Source organism: Struthio camelus, chromosome 12 (assembly GCF_040807025.1).
Source record: "Struthio camelus isolate bStrCam1 chromosome 12, bStrCam1.hap1, whole genome shotgun sequence".
In the NCBI taxonomy this organism is placed as follows: domain Eukaryota; kingdom Metazoa; phylum Chordata; class Aves; order Struthioniformes; family Struthionidae; genus Struthio; species Struthio camelus.
This window is the reverse complement of record NC_090953.1, coordinates 4041324-4058189: the sequence shown is the minus strand read 5'-3', so window position 1 is coordinate 4058189 and position 16866 is coordinate 4041324. Positions and strand designations below refer to the sequence as shown.

At 44.0% G+C, this 16866-nt stretch overlaps 1 protein-coding gene across 4 annotated transcripts in view; it reads left to right on the top strand.

Annotated features, from left to right (window-relative positions):
* Window positions 1-5776: 5776 nt before the first annotated feature.
* Window positions 5777-16866, top strand: part of MTFMT (mitochondrial methionyl-tRNA formyltransferase) — a 16419-nt gene continuing 5329 nt past the window's right edge. Inside the window, exons 1-11 of one of the 4 annotated variants that reach the window (XR_011143680.1) lie at window positions 5777-5939; window positions 6418-6630; window positions 7064-7186; window positions 7742-7844; window positions 8435-8510; window positions 9086-9177; window positions 9744-9825; window positions 10514-10596; window positions 10934-11164; window positions 11305-11359; window positions 13890-14094. Coding sequence is in view for 2 of the 4 variants with exons in the window: in XM_068958167.1 (XP_068814268.1) it covers window positions 5797-5939; window positions 6418-6630; window positions 7064-7186; window positions 7742-7844; window positions 8435-8510; window positions 9086-9177; window positions 9744-9825; window positions 10514-10596; window positions 10934-11134 (1116 nt within the window). In the remaining 2 variants the exon portion in view is untranslated. Of the gene's footprint in view, window positions 5940-6417; window positions 6631-7063; window positions 7187-7741; window positions 7845-8434; window positions 8511-9085; window positions 9178-9743; window positions 9826-10513; window positions 10597-10933; window positions 11380-13889; window positions 14095-16866 lie in introns of those variants that run through there. The other 3 variants (XR_011143679.1, XM_068958167.1, XM_068958166.1) reach the window with 3 other exon arrangements.

Sequence of the window (16866 nt, the reverse complement as noted above, 5' to 3'; positions counted from 1 at the left end):
AATGTTACCAATTTTTTCAGAAAATGGTCATTGTAAGGCTCTCGGAGCATCTCACAAGAATGCCTGTTTTTGCAGCGAAAGGATGCAGCACCAATGAGGGATTTTGCCGTCCCTGTGTTACAGGTACTGGCAGCTGAGCTTGCTAAGTCAGAAGACTATTAATAACAGACTTTGCAGTGTGTCATAAAGCTGATATGTTGTTTTTTGTGCCAGTGACATTTGGAAAGCAGGATTCCTTTTCAACACAGCCTCACTGGATTACCCAATCCATGGATGGAGCTGTGTGCCGCAAAGCAAGGCAGATGCCTCCCAGCGCTGGGCTTTCAGCGCGCAGGCGGCGCTGCTTAGCTTATGCGTGGTGGAAGATGGGCACATCCACCATATGGTTTTCCTGTTCTGCGTGTTTTCCAGCTTGAAATAAAGTGTCTTTGGCATTCAAGCTGTGTTCCAGAATGATTAATCCTTTGAATCCCACTCTACATCCGATTCAGAGTTTTCTCTGGCTGCTCCTATACAATTTCATCCAGCAGACATGGATAATCCCCAAACAGATAGTTTTACTGTTCAGCTTCAGCCTGGCAGTGAGAGGATCAGCGCTCGGGGAGACCAGAGCTCCCCTCCACTGAAGGAGACAGGGCAAGGCTGGAGGTTGCCCAGTGCTGTAATTTGTGCTGTCTTTCCTCCTCGTTTCAAGACGGATCATTTAAAAAGGTGCCATCACGCTAGATCATGCTTTTCGACAGTATCCTCGTGACCTCTTTCCACGGCCAGGGAACACGGGTATCGAAAGGCCTCCGAGTGGGCTCACAAGCTACAGAGCCAAGTTCTCTCACTCACTGCCTTTGAGAGAGGTGCCAAGAAAAGGCTTGGCCTGCAGTGCACATGGAGGCAGAAGCTAACCCCGGCAAAGAGACGGCTGTAATAGCAGGAGGGCGAGCGCAACGTCCCGGACGATCCCTTTTCACCCCGAGTTCCTACATAGCTTGATTGATGTACCTACAGTTTAATAAAGGAAACATTTTCCCCAATGGCTGTTTAGATGCCCAGAGATGCTGGGTGCAGTGGTATAACCCACTTTTGCCTAAATGACAGCTCCTCTTGCCCCGGAGACCCTAATACCCTACTGCTGTGTTTCCAGCTCCAACGGCCTGCTGCCAGTGGTCAAGCAAGGGGCCACCCCCGCTCTGCTCTCCCTAGTCACCGGGCTGGAGTGGCATGGGTCAGGGGAAAGGATCCGTGCACGTCATGTGTATCAACAGAAAGTAAAATCTGGGCTTGCGAATAATATAATACAAGCAATGTGGGAGCACCGGCCGGGAAGCAGTAAAGCGGTCCCTATTTCACCCTCTCCCAAATGAGTGGCAGGAGGCAGGAAGACAGCTGAGATGCCTTTAGGACTTAGCGTGCTGGATATGGACATAAACCCAAAGATTCCCACCGGTTACAGTAGGCCCTTGTACCCAGAAGTCTTCTCCTTCTCCAGAGCGCAGTGAATGCTCTCAGAGGGAATTTTTCTAGCCCCTGCTGTGAGTGTTTTACTTCATGTTTCCCTTGACAACACTGGCACTCTCTAACTGGAGATATCTTTTTACTTTTTGGAGACGCTCTCAGTGTCTTTGGCTAGGAAGCAAAGTATAGATAGGACGTTGATTTGTGTGCTGTTTCCTCCTCAGATTTGTCTTCAGTACTCCTAGGAAGAACTAGTCTGACCTTGGCATTCTATTTTTGCTTATCTTTTTTGAACCCTTCTGTGTCTTTGACCCGAAATGCCTGGTTACACAATAACTAAACATTCATTTTGTGTGTGTGTGTGTGTGGTTTTTTTTGCCATGTACAAAAGCAGAGTTCAAATCCAGCAGAAAAGCAAGATCTGTGAGCTTTTTTTTTTCTGAAAAATGACCACACTATTGCTTCCACTTTGCTGTAAAAATTTGCATCCAGATAAATCTTTCATTAAAATTCCTGTACACTGTGTCCAAGGCATAATACTAAATAATAGATGTAATCCGTTTGAACTACACAGTCATATCAGCACTGATGATAAATTACTTGGGAATAAGTATATCGGAGTGAATTTAAATCTACTTCATAAACTAACTCACTGCAAATGAAACATTAATTATTCTGTGAGTTAGCCTGGCAAAAACTCAGCTTGGTATGTCAGTATTTCCAGAAGCCTAAACTACTGGCAGAGCTGAATCCACTTCCCTGGGGTTTGAGTTCATTGCCAAACAAAAGGTAAAGACCCTTAAGGCAGCACCAATGCGCCAGCGACACTTTTCAAGTCCTCTGCGCTGAGATCCAACAGCTAGAACTAACACCGAGCAGCACTTGACCACTGGCTTTGAATTCTCAGCTTTTGGGTGGTGTTGGCCATCCAAACATGTGCGGAATGTTCTTGGCTTTTCTGAAGGCCACGGCAGTGTTGGTGAGAAATTCAGAGTTTTACCCAATTCCTCAGAAAGCTGGTAAGCTTCTGCAGGACACTGAACACCTCTTTCACTTGCGCCTGTTCAAGAGCTTAATGCTACCGATGAGCACCAACGATGCCCTCCCTGCTAATTAGGTCTGCTTTAGGGCTGTCCTGGCAGGCGGCTGCACTGCTAATCATGGGTAACGCTCCTCAGCGGGCCTTTTTCTCCTTGATTTAGTCTGGCTACTTCTTGAGCCCAAGAATATTTTTTAGCCTCTGAGATACTATGTGTTCAAATTACACACTGTGTGGAACACTACTTCCTTTCTTTTGGCATCCGGTCCCTCTAAATGGTTGATAAAATTGTTTGTAATCCCTTAGTTGTTGTGTAACACTAATTATTCCCTGTTTACCAGCCCCATACCGTTCATGATAAGTGAGACTGCTAGCCTATCCATCCCCCCATCTCTCTGTTTTCCAGGATGAAGTATGCTGGTTGCTTTTAACCTCTTCTTGAACAGAAGCCATTCCATCGTCCTTGTTGCTCTTACGTATCTTTTTACATTTTTTCTATAGGCTTTCAGCTATCCATCCTGAGATGAGGTGACTGGAATCGCACACGCTGTTCTAGATGTGACTGCAGCAAGGATTTCCATGGGGCTTGCCTAGTAACAGAGAATTGGTGCTTTCTGGGACAGTTCATTTTTACATACTGATTCTGAGCTGGGAAATTATATCTGGTAGCATCTTTTCCTTTTCTCAGGGTGCGGGGACATAAGCACCATGGTTAGGATGGCCTAAGTCGTTTTTCCTACATAAAACAGCATTTTGACTAATTAGTTTTCATAATTTTCGGCCAGGGGAGACAGAGGCACGTTAGGTGTCAGTCAAAAAGAGGCATATGAAAAATCCTAATGATGGGCAAAATAGGTATGGAAGAGAGAATGAGTACGTACAGTGCCATTTAATACAGAATGAAATTTCGCGTTCCTTAGTGGTGCTTCCCTAGCGTATCCTTCTGACATAAATTCTGTCATTTGACTTCCAAACAATTTATGGGTCACTGGCAAATTCTTACATACTATGCTTTAGAAATTCCAAGTGTCAGAGATGTTAGGCTATATTGTGATTTAGACGTGTAGGGAATTTGTGTGTGTAATTTACATTACAAGAATGGGAAATCTACATGAATAAACCATCTTCTCATGGGGAAAAGAATGTTCTTAGCAAGTGATAAAATATTTTCATTCTTATGTTATGGGAGAAGATAGTTCTTTAAGTGATTATCCTGACCTCATGGCTTACAAGAAGACATTCTTCAAATTATAATCACTGTTAAAACAAAGCTGGCCACAGAGAGAGAGGCAGAGGCAGAAATTAACTTTTCAAAAGCAGCAGTTACCAGTCTGCATTAAAGACAGCAGAAAATCAGCAGCTGCAGTGTTGGCACCCCTCAGAGGCTGAGAGAGCCAGGACGGCTCCGCCTGGAGAAGAGACGGCTCCAGGGGTCTTATCAGTATGTGTAAATATCGGATGGGGGTGTCGAGAGGACAGGGCCAGGCTGTTCTCTGTGGTGCCCGGTGACAGGACTGAGAGCCAACGGGTACAGACGCAAATGCCGGAGATTTCATTTGATCGCTAGAAACCAGTGATTTACTGTGAGGGTGGTTGAACCCTGGATCAGGTTGCCCAGAGAGGTTGTCCATCCTGGGAGAGGCTCCATCCTTGGAGATACTCAAAACGCAACGGGAACCTGCTCTAGCTGCCCCTGCTTGAGCAGCAGGTTGGAGCAAACGGTCCCCTTCCAGCCCTGACTCTTCTGTGATTCTGCGAATAACACTTTCCATTTTATCTTTATATGTTGTACTAAGGCAGAGTGGCCAGTTTAAGGTCCTGTGGGCCAATGTGGTAGGACTGCAGTCATGGGCAGGGTGACGGGACCCCAGGGTGACAGGACAGGACCCTAGTCAGGGGCAAGGTGACAGGACTGTCCCTGGTCACGGCAGGGTGATGGGACCCTAGGGTGACAGGATCCCAGGGGCAGGGTGATGGGACCTCTTGGTTACAGGACCCCAGTCAAGGGCAGGGAGACATAACCCCAGGGTGATGGGACCCCCAGGGTGACAGTACCCCAGGGTGACAGGACAGGACCTTGGTCATGGGCAGGGTGATGGGACCCAAGGTGACAGAACCCCAGGGTGACAGTTCCCCAGTCAAGGGCAGGATGACAGGACCCCAGGGTGACGTGACCCCCGTCAGGGCCAGGGTGACAGGACCCCAGGGTGACAGTTCCCCAGTCAAGGGCAGGATGACAGGACCCCAGGGTGATGGGATCCCAGTCAGAGCCAGAGTGACAGGACCCCAGGGTGACGGGACCCCAGGGTGATGTGACCCCAGTCAGGGCCAGAGTGACAGGACCCCAAGGTGACAGGACCCCTTGGTGACAGTTCCCCAATCAGGGGCAGGGTGACGGGATCCCTTGGTGACAGGACCCCAGGGTGACAGTTCCCCCGTCAGGGCCAGGGTGACAGGACCCCAGGGTGACAGGACCCAAGTGACAGTTCCCCAGTCAAGAGCAGGATGACGGGACCCCAGGGTGATGTAACCTGTCAGGGCCAGAGTGACAGGACCCCAGAGTGACAGTTCCCCAGTCAAGGGCAGGATGACAGGACCCCAGGGTGACAGGACCCCCGTCAGGGCCAGGGTGACAGGACCCCAGGGTGACAGTTCCCCAGTCAAGGGCAGGATGACAGGACCCCAGGGTGACAGGACCCCAGGGTGACAGTTCCCCAGTCAAGGGCAGGATGACAGGACCCCAGGGTGATGTGACCTGTCAGGGCCAGGGTGACAGGACCCCAGGGTGACAGTTCCGCAGTCAAGGGCAGGATGATGGGACCCCAGGGTGATGGGACCGGTCAGGATCAGGGTGACAGGACCCCAGGGTGACAGTTCCCCAGTCAAGGGCAGGATGATGGGACCCCAGGGTGACATGACCGGTCAGGGCCAGGGTGACAGGACCCCAGGGTGACAGTTCCCCAGGCAAGAGCAGGATGACGGGACCCCAGGGTGACGGGACCCCGGGTGACGGGACCCCAGTCACGGAAGCGCTCGCTCGGGCAGCCCCGAGCCTGAGAGCCGACAGAGCCGTCACCAGAGCCCGGGCGCGGGCGGCCCTCGGGGCGGCAGCCGACGGGAGCCGCCCGCCGCGGCCAACCCGCCCTCCCCTCCGCGCCGCGCCACAGCCGCGCCTCCCCGCCGACGCGGCGCCACCGCCCTGGCTCCGCCCCCAACCCCGCCCCCGCTCCCGTGGCGTCACTCGCGCCGCGCCGGGGCGGGGTTGCAGACGTCATCGGCCGGCGACGGCGCGTCCCGGAAGGGGCGCGATGAGGGGGCGGCTGCTGCGAGCGGGGCTGGCGGCGGCGGCGGGAGCGGCGGGCAGCGCCCGGCCGGGGCCACCGTGGCGGGTGCTCTTCTTCGGCACCGACCACTTCGCTGTCACCGCCCTGCGGGCGCTGGAGGCTGCCAGGTAGCGGCCGAGGAGGGGAAGGCCGCGGCGGGGCCTGGCGGGGGGCCGAGGCCTGAGGGGGGAGAACGGGCAAGGGGGGAGCTGAGGCGGTGAGGGGGGCCGGGGACCCGGGGGGGAGACAGGGGTCGGTGGCGGGCGAGGGGGTCGAGACTGTGCCGGGTGCTGGAGGTGGTGGTTTGAAAGGGGGAGAAGGAGGAAGTGGGGGGGGGCTACGGGGGAGGGGCTGTGTGGGGGAAAGGGGGCCAGTGAGGGGGGGCCAGGAGCCCAAAGGGGGAGGCTGGGGTTGGTGGAGGGGTTGGGGACAGCAGGGGTGGGAGGCCAGGGTCAGTCGTAGGGTTAGGGTCCAAGTGTGGGAGGGGACTCGGAGGAGCAGACCCTGCGGAAGGGGGCAGGGGTGCAGCGAGGGATGGGAAGGCCCCAGCCCTTGTCTCTCCCTTTCCCCGCCTGCATCAGGTCTTCAGTGCCTTGTCCGCCTCAGGGAGCCTGGTGAGGACTCGGTCGTGTCCAGGTTGGAGGTGGTGACTCTGCCCTGTCGCCTGTCCGGAGACCTGCCTGTGAGGAGCTGTGCCCGGGAGCTCCAGCTGCCCACTCATGAGTGGCCGCACACGGGACCTCTGGGACAGTTTGACGTTGGTGTGGTGGCATCATTTGGGCGTCTCTTAAGCGAGGACCTTATTTTGCAGTTCCCATAGTAAGTGAATTGACAGGCTATCTGTCGCTGCTTTGTCAATTAAGTGAGACTATGCTTTTAACCATCGCTGTAGTCTGTGTGCATGACTTGTAGCAGCTGAGGTGAACTTTTTCCCTGGGTTCCTCTGCTTAGCCTGAGTCCTGCTTCTGTCATCGTGAAGTTTACTCTTGCTCTTTAACGTACCGATAGAGATCTGTGCGGGTATCCAGTGTAATATGTTTACCTTTTCCTCTCATCTCCCTTTCTGTGTTCGCTGAGAAAAGGAAGGTTATGTAGTATGAATTTTCTTTTACGGGTATATTTAAACCAGTAGCACTTCAGAAGGTCTGAGCAGGTAATTCCTCGAGCAGTTTCACTACAATAAATGTTTCATACCTATGTATATATGTTTCAATTACTGTTCCAAATCTAATTTTAAAACGTTCCCATTTAGTGGTGTCCTTAACGTCCATCCCAGCTGTCTCCCACGGTGGCGTGGTCCTGCACCAATAGTTCACACAGTGCTTCACGGTGATAAAATAACTGGGGTGACAATTATGGAAATAAAACCAAAAAGGTATGTTAGATGTGCTTTTCAAAACGAGTCTCTGTAACTTTTGCTTCTCGGGAATGAAGTCATCATTTAAATACTTTTTTTACAATAGTTGTCAGACTTTATAGTTGCCTGTAACCTACTGTTAATGTAAGAGAGGGTGAGAAATTGTCCGTCTTGGGACGGAGGAGAGGTCGTCTGTTCTAGCTGCAGCGCAGAGTCTGGCTAAAGCTGCCTCTGAAAACACATTATCAGCATTTGCTCATTTCTCTGTTGCACAGTTGTCTGATAATAGACCTCAGGAACACGTGAAATTTCTTCTGAGTGCTTCAGGTTGTTTCTTCTGAGATGTTATGCTCGTGAACTCTAAATTATGTACACACATCAATCTCAGCTTGCTTTTATAAATTTGATTTTCTGTTCCATGTATTGTCTTGTGAACCAAACTTTAAAATTTAAATGTCCTCAATAGAGAAAGAAGGTAATTAGCAACTGAGCTAATGTATTTAACATACTCAGCTAACACCGCAAAAGCGTTATAGCTTTTCCTCTTAGACTTGTATGTTTTCTGCTTTGTAGGTTTGATGTCGGTCCAATTATCAAGCAAGAAGAACTTGCTGTTCCTCCCTGCTGTACTGCGAAGGAGCTGGAAGTGATGCTATCAAAGATGGGTGCAAACATGGTAAATCTATGTAAGCTAGTATAATTTTTGATTGGTACCTTGCTTTTAACATATGTAAACAAAATTATTTGTAACTGTTCTGAGTAAACTGTAAGCATTAAGAAGAGAGTGATCTGAAACTTGCTGTTTGTGAACATTTTGCCTTGTTAAGAGAAAAGCTAAGCAGTGTGTGATAAGCTGTCCGTGTTGGTCCTATATGTTGCCTTGCTACCTCTATCCAAGGAAGAACCCAAGCACTTTGTATGGAAAGAGTGCGGTTGCTTCTTTCATTGAAGTGAATATCTACTTTTTCCTCTTGTTAAAAATCAGCTGTCCTCCTGTTCTAGAATTGCTGTCGGTGAACAGATCTTTCATAAAACAAGATTAGTCCTGTAATTGTAATTCAGTGGGATGAGCACCTTTAGTGTGTTGGTGTGTATGATGTGCCTTCTGAATGCGGTGACAGGAATTTCTCAAAGCTCACAAGACGGTTTCACTGATTAAAGTTAAGTGCTGTTTTATACAGCTTGTATTTCCTGTTATTGGCAATAAATACCGTCTAATACTCTACTTAGATTTGTTAATACTCTGTACAAAACTTTATTTTGCAGCTCATTTCAGTTCTGAAGAACTTACCTGAAAGTTTAAAAAATAAAAAAGAGCAACCAAAAGAAGGGGTAACGTTTGGTAGGTATACATCATATTTAATGCAACTTGTTCGGATTGTTGTCTTTTTTTTTTTTTTTAAATCATCTGGGGAAATTAAGTTGCTTCCTGTTGTGCTGGGTTATATTTTTCAGATCTCTTTCTCAATATGGTCTCTTCATTGTTTTCTGTGATTTAAAAAAAAAAAAAACATACAGAGGGAAGAATGCTTCAGAATTCTTCAGACTTGCTACACTAATGGTTTTTTTTTCCAGTTACACATGCAATACAAAAATGGCTAGCAATGTCACGAAATCTGAGCCATTTTCTTATTCTTCATGTTTTTAGTGCTAACGAAAGTGCTCAGTTGTGCTTGTAAATATCAATCATCAGTTTGCAGTGCAATAGGTAAATAAGAGGACAACTTGGAATAGAGCATATAAATAAGTGAACTTAAGACTTTTAAGAAATCTCCTTTTCTGTAGTGGCTGTATAAGGTGCCTATGGCTAGACTGTAAACCTGCCATTGACCAGGATAAAATCAATACGGTTATTTGTTTGCAAAAGGGTGCAAAAGAAGATATCAAGTCTTCTACTTTTTTGTTTTCTTTTCCTAGCTCCTAAAATAACTATAGCTAAGAGTTGTATAAAATGGGAAGAGCAAACTGCTGTGCAAGTAATACAACTGCATCGTGCCATAGGAAGTATGGTAAGGCAGGTTTTTTTGTTTTTTTTTTTCCTAATCTGTCCTTCTGTCCTCTGGCAGGTCTGTCTTTGGTTTTTATATTTTAACTAATAACTAAACAACCTCTGAGTGTTTAGTTATTTTAGCCTCTAAACCCTAGAATCTGTTTAAAATGCCAGGGCAGTTTAGTATCAGAGATGGAGCTAGAGCTGAGCAGAATTTCCTGGAACGTGATCACAAGTCTGCTTAATAGTTTTGTTTTGTCTCCTTAGATCAGAGTTTTCCCTCCGATACAGTTGAGGGGATTTCAGAATGCTGTAAAGTTATCTTTGCATAACAGTATATGGTGCAAGTAAACAGCTGCTCTAGGTAGTTGCTCAATTCATGAATGCATATGCTAGTAGTTTGCTTGTCAAGGCAATGAGAAAGAACATGGAAAACTAGATATAGGAAAGAGTCTCTTATCTGGAGCTAATATCTGAACTTTCCCGTAATGCTATTATCACAGGTATCTTGCATAAGTGAAAAACTAGACAATTGCCTGGAAATCATGAAATTATTCTCAGTATGTCATTTGCTTCTGTTTCCAGTTTCCTTTGCAGACGCTCTGGAAGGGTAGTGCTGTTAAACTTCTGGATTTTGTGGAAGTGCATAATATCCCTGGTTTTGCTGGTATTTACTTTCTAAAATTAATTCCTTAATGTTTAGTAAGGAGCAAGAATTTAACTTAACTTGAAGATCACACGCAGTTTTACTAGGCAATGGCTTTATTTAAATAACTGACTTAATTTTACGGGAGTTTCAGAAATCAATCTCAAGCATTCTCATCCTGGAGCACAGAAACTTATTACACCCTAAACATAAAATGGATTTTAAGGACAGTCCTGCTTAGTGATGATGTTGAATGAGGAGCAGGTGTAGTCCTGTGAATCCTGAGATTAGGGGTTTTTAGTCCTCTAATTACTCAAGAGGGCCTCTTCTAATGTCATTGTCCAAGGATCTCTCAGAAGGAAAACCATCCCTGCCTATTCTTGCTTAAATCATTTTCTGTAGCAGCCTGTGAGTTTTGAGAGCCTTGGGGGCTCTGGTGGTACCTACAAGAGTACAGAGGGCTTAATGAGTGTTTGTGGATGAGATGGAGAGTAGTGCTAGAGAGTGACTGCAGTTCATTAGTCACTTCCATCCTGTTCTCATTCTCTCCTACTTGTTTGGGTAAAATAAAGCACAGAATACAACAGAATATTTTTAAGTAAAATAATAATTTGAGATGATTACTCTGCTTCAAAGAGACATCATAATGCTGCAAACTTTTTTTTTTCCTTCTTTACGTAAAAATGGAAGACCATCTCTCTGTTTTCAGATCAAGTATTAAATGACCGTGGAGCTGTTCCCGGTTCACTCCTATACCATAAACTGTCCCAAACCCTGATAGCTCGTTGCAAGGTAGGTTTTTTGCCTTAGCTTTTATATTCACTGCCCTGAAGATGAATTTTTTTTTTTTTAGTATTTGTTTGTTACTTAACCTTTGTCTTATTTGTCCATCATTATCCACAAAACTGGTTTAGATTAGACTCAGTCTTTTTATTTGATACTTTGAAGAACTCTTAATTTCAACTAACAGGCTTTTTGTTTGCAGGTGACTATTTGACTCCTAGTATAAACTTGATAACATTAAATAAAATATCTTCTGTAAGATGTAGTCAACCTAGTCAGAGCTACAGATCATCATGTTAAAATCTGGAGGGAGCTTACTGCCAATTTTTAAAAATTATTTTTTTAGGAAGGCTGGATTGGAATCAAAACAGTCATATTAAAGAAGAAACTTACAGCGGTTGACTTCTATAATGGATATATGCACTCTTGGTTCCAGCAGAACTCAAAAACCGTTCATCAGGAATGCAGATTTCAAACACTCAAACTTAACACAGCAAAAAAGACTCTGAAAGAGAAGATGATCTTGGCACAGGATGCAAAACAGTAAATGTATTTGAAAATGTTGAAAAGGATATCCGTAAGTTAATAGTAATATAAAACATTTTATTACCCACCTCATAGCAGTAAATTTGGTTTTCCCGTCCAGAGGTTTGATCTTGCTGCCACCTGCCTGTTTTCATTAAGAGTTTCTGACAATCTTTGTTTTTTTCCATGAAGGAAGAGAATCTCTGTGAATGCTGAAGACTGAATAAATCCCTGTTTCTGCTGTTGGGTAATAAATTTATTTTTGTACCATGTTTTTACTTTCTTTTGGGGGAGTTTCAGTGTAACTTTCTTGAAGCATAAACTGTGCATAATCACTTTAATCTGGAAATTTTAAAATCACTTGCACTAATTTTTACACATTTTAACAAAAGCAGAGTCCTGAGGAGAGAAGCCAGTTTCATTGCAAGTCATTTGTGTCAAATGGCTTCATCACTGATATGATTTCTTGCAGAAGAGTATCTGTTCCATCTTTTAGTTATAGCTTTGGGCATCTTTTAGTTATAGCTTTGGCCATCTTTTAGTTATAGCTTTGGCCATCTTTTAGTTATAGCTTTGGCCATCTTTTAGTTATAGCTTTGGCCAATCTATCAGTGGAGTATTTTCTAATGAAATTAGCAGGTAGGGTTTGTCTAGCAGGTAGGGTTTGTCTAGGATATCTGCTCTACTTCAGAATTGAATACTGAGACTCTTAGATTGTTTAGTTTGTTCTTGTGGACCCTTAAACTTTACTCTTGTATTCCCATGTTGAGACAAGTAACTTGTGCCTTAGCTAGGGGCATCTGCAGAACCAGCGGGTGGAGTATTTCTTCCTAGACATGATAGTTTTCTTAGAGTTAACTACTCTTAACGCACACAGTTGTCCCTTGCTTAGGAGTGGAAGTTGACTTCAGGTTCTTGATACAATACCATACCTGGAACTGTGTGCCTTGTCCATATACCTTTGTCAGTTTTATTTGCTGTGTGGGATTTCCTGAGCAGTCTGTCATTCCATATGATCAGCTTTTCCTTTCTTGCTTTCTGTTCTTGGTTACTTATATGTTTTCTTTTAATGGCAGTAACTACTTTTATGACAAGCCACTTTCAGGTGCTTGATGGAAATTCTGAATAACTTCAAACTTTGAGGAATTCTCTTTGTATAAGATCAATGTTGCGCTGTTAGATATTTCAGTTAATTGGGTTAAAAACTGGCTAATGGACTTTGATATTACACATTGCTGATTCGTTTGTTATAATATTTTTGTAATACTGTAAGTTGAATCCCTATCAAAAGTCTACTGTATCTGCATTTTTATCACGTCTATTATAATCTTAGAGTCAACTGCAAAGTTGTTTAGGGATTAAAAAAAAATCTGGTCTTTTGAAATGGCACAGTTGTTCTTGGTTCATGGAAGCTGAAAAGAATTTTTGTCTTTTTTTGTTTGACTCAATAATCATTGCCAACTGGCTCATTTATCAGTGACTTCTGCTTACTCTTTGTATAGTGTTGGTTTACCTTTTCTCTTCTAGACTGCTGGAATTCAGTTTCACTAAGTCTCAGATTTAAAAAGGGTATATTGGCTAATCAGAGATCTTTTCATCCAGTTCTCTTAGGAGCATCCTGTTTATTTAGGCCATCTGAGTTTGAAAATGCTATCAATAGTAGGTACTGTTTAACATCGCCCATGGTGCTAGCTGATCAATAAGTTTTTAATCAATTACATGTGATGTGAGGCACGTCATTCATTTTAGTTCCTTCTGTATTCGGAAAAGAAATATTTATTGTGTGTCTTTGCTTTTCTGTGTCAGTAACTTGTTTTCATCTGGTATTGTTTCTAATCTATAAACTCTTTGCTGTTCTTAACCTTGTCAAGGAGATATTTTTCTTTGATTTCTTTAGCTTTTCTTATCAGTTTCCTACCTTACATATTTTACTCATATTGATTACCGTCTCTTCTTGCTCTCTTTTGTTTTCATGTCTTAGAATATATCTCACTTAACTAATGTTTGTGTGACGCCCACCTAGAAAACTTGCATTCTATTTTTATACTTTCTCTCTGAAGATAGACGTTTTTACCTGGTGAGGAGTTATCTGCTCCATGCTTTTCCTCAGCCTGCCTTTGGTTTACAGGCAGGTCTAAGGAGGAATATTTCGTGTGAAGAACCCCAGAGCTGCTGACTCTTTTTCTAGTTTTGTTCCATCTTAGAAGTAATGTGGCACTGTGAGGATAATGACAAAGCAAAAAACAGGCAGACCTTAGGAGCAGCTCTCATTTTCCAGAGTACCACTAAAGTAAAAGCAGAGCCACTGGAGCTATTCAGACTTAATGAAGCACCATTCTGTTCGCTTCATATTTACAGAACTATCACTGAAAATTTGGAAACCTAAAAGAAAAAAAAATGGCAGAAGTTGCGTAGGCTTGGCTGTTACTATGCTCTGTTTTCCTCATGCTCATCAGTAAATGCCAGCAATTTGTGCTTAAGCCTCTTCCACGTGTCCTTTTGGCTGTTGAGACTTCTCAATGCGTTCATGTCTTTTCGAGGACTTATGTCTGAAATTTAAAGCTAAGGTCATGTATTGTGTTTATTCTGAATGGGATTTATATCAAGGTGACAGGAGTTTCGCACACTTGAGCGAGACTCAATGAAAACAAGAAATCAGAAAAAAAATGTGTTATATAACATGGATAAAATGCTTTTAAAGAGGCATCTGTTGGAGCAGATGCTGCAATATTTTTCTTTCTTTGCCATTAGTCCAGCAATTAATTTGCCTCTGACAGGTTTTCCAGAACACATGATCCTCTAAGAAATCCAAGCCCATGAATCAGAGTCAAAACCTGGAAACATCAGTAAGGTGAAAATCAGGCTCCTGTGGAGAATTCCTTTGATATTGGCTGCAGACTTAAGGGTGGAATTTGTGCTGCAGAAATTTAAAAATTGACAACAGCTTCCAAGCAAATGTTATATTGTAATGCTTTGCTCCCTCCCATCTGCTACTTAGAAGTAAAGGCTGTGATGTTATTTTACTTTAATCTGTTCAGATTAGCCTTTCTATGAAAGGTTAGGTAGCAGTCTATGCCAATAGAATGGATAGCTTTTTTTTTGGGGGGGAGGGGGGGTAGATGGCAGGTGTTTGGTGTTTTTTGTGTGTGTGTTCTTGTAAGCTCACTGAAATTACCCATCTGGATTTTAAGCCAGCTTGCCTTGTGTTTTCCCACCCAGAGTTTCTGGGAAATTTTCATCAACTTTTTTAAAAGAAACACATAGCCATCAATTTCCAATGCTTCAAAGTTAGCACGCTTGAAGGTAAAAACCACTTTCTTCAGTGTCTGCTGGAAAGCAGCTTTAAAGTTCTTCACACTAGTCTGGCCGTATGTTAAAGTCTGGCTTCAGACATGGATTGTATCAGAAGCTAAATTAGAAGAATGAAGAAAGCGCGCACGCACATGCGTGTGTGCGCGCACACATACACCCGCACGTTTTCAGATGACCAAAGTGTTGAGTCATCTGCTATGTTCCTAGGGTTTCTTTCATTCCTTTTCTTAAATTATTTTTTTATTATTTTTTTGCACCTGTTCTGGCATCATGAAGTTGATAACAAAGGAAAATTGTATCTGCAGCCTTCAGGTTCTCTGAAGTGACTTCAGAATTCAGCAAAAATGCTATTCTGATCTTTTGCGTTGTTATTCATAGAGCAGAACCTTTTGGCCAGTCGTATGCACAGTGTAGCATTGTGTGCATCTCCAAAATGACATGCAGCAAAGCAATATTATTGCTGTGTGGTGTTAATGCTGCTAATTGAAATATCAGCCTCCGACTAGCAATGTCTGTATTAGGTGTTAGCGTTAGAGAGAACCTGTAGGGCAATTCCTCCATCTCTTGCTGAAAATTTTAGATCACACCTTGTGTGAGATCTGTTGCTGTTAGTCATTGCTGGCACGTGGTAATTTCAGTCTGAACTAAAGCATATATAGTAACAGCAAAGAGGTTCCATGCGTCTTCTGGAAGTTTGAAGTGGAGTACAGTCAGAAACCCGGTAGATGGTGCTCTCTTCTAGGGTGGAAGTATATTGGCTAATCAGAGATCTTTTCATCCAGTTCTCTTAGGAGCATCCTGTTTATTTAGGCCATCTGAGTTTGAAAATATACCAGATGGGTAGATGGTGCTCTCTTCTAGGGTGGAAAAACGGAGTCAGCTGGGCAAAAGGTCATGAAATTAAAATCTAGCTCAGAATGTCTTCAATTAGTTGTTCAATACCAAATAATGTTTAAACCACGTTTTAGCCAATATACAGTATTTGTGCCTGTAACTTAATCTTTTGATCTGTGCAGAGTTTTCTTTAAAGCTTCTTAGAATTCCTTTCTAGATAGTAAGTTATCAAAGGTTAGACAGTTCTTTTTTGATTAACAGTTAATGTCCTAACTGTGAAAACGTACATCTTCACTCCAATAATTTTATGGAGGAAAAGAGAGTAAAATGCATTTATTTTTATGGAGAAAATCTTTGGCATGCTATTTTTGACATGGTAGAGAAGCTTTAAAGGGAATTAGTGTCCCCCCAGGCAGCTTTTAGTCAAAATGCCTCTTTGGAAACTTTGCCTTCACCTAGCTCTGTAAGGATTTAACCTAGTAGGTAATGATTATTTTTGCAGAGCACACATAACAAAAATAGGGCATTTGCTGATGAGGTGTGGAGCAGCATGTCAAGGTTAACTCTGGAATATAGACCTTGTGATTCAATTCCCAATATCGCTGCTGAGGTCCAGCACAGCCACTGTAGCAATTGAAAATTGACACTAGTGAAATAAAACAGCTGTTCCTCTCTCAGAGGAGAGAGAAAGTAGCAAAGGTATTCCTAGGCCAACATCCACTACGGCTTAGTTTAAGAGTCCTGAGGCCAAATTACTGGTAGACCTGCAAAACTTCTAAACAGCAGAAGGGCTCTGGTGTTGGGTAGGGGTGATATCGTCTTTGGTTTCAAATAAATATGGGGAGTGATATTTCCTAGTATGCTGGTGATTAGCAGTTAGAAGCATCTGTTCCCTAATCAGAAACCCTACTACTCCCTCTTCTCCTCAGGAATCTTTCTTTATTCCCGTTTTCTGCTGAATAAATTACAGGTAAACAAAGTGTTAAGTGACCATATTTACAGGAAAACCTGAGCCTTTTCAAAAAGTAGATTACAAAAATCTGTGAGTAATTTGAAGGTTGAGACTAGATGAGAACCTCCCTCCTTTTGTTTATCCTAACTGCTGGCAGCTTGATAGCTTCTGGGAGGCAATATTTTTCCTTTGTTGAAATCAGGAGGAGGGATAGGTCGTCAGGTTTATCTGAGGGTTGGAAACTAAGTGACCTTAATGGAAGATGCTTTGCCATTAGCCCTTAACATCCTGATGTTTAGGAGCCATGTCTTCTCCTTCAGACTGTTTCTCAAGGTTGGTGGTCTGAAAGCCAAGGCAGAGGGAGGAGCTGAGTCACAATGTTCCTGCATTCCTTTAGCTGATGCTCTCCTTTGTGATATGTGGGAGTGTGGTTTATGTTTCTGGTTGCTGAAAGGGTGCTGCGCACTATGCTGACCATAAGAAGTGCTCAGGAGCTGGAGAAGTCAGAACTGACATTGAACTATAGCATAAAGCTTGTGTATGCAAGGTGGAAGCTAGGACCTGTTGTAGACCTAGTGGATTGGGAGTGTGCCTCATCAGTAATGAAGAAGTGTTAGCACTGGGCAGTGGTTGTTGGGCCGATTTGCAGAGCTTCT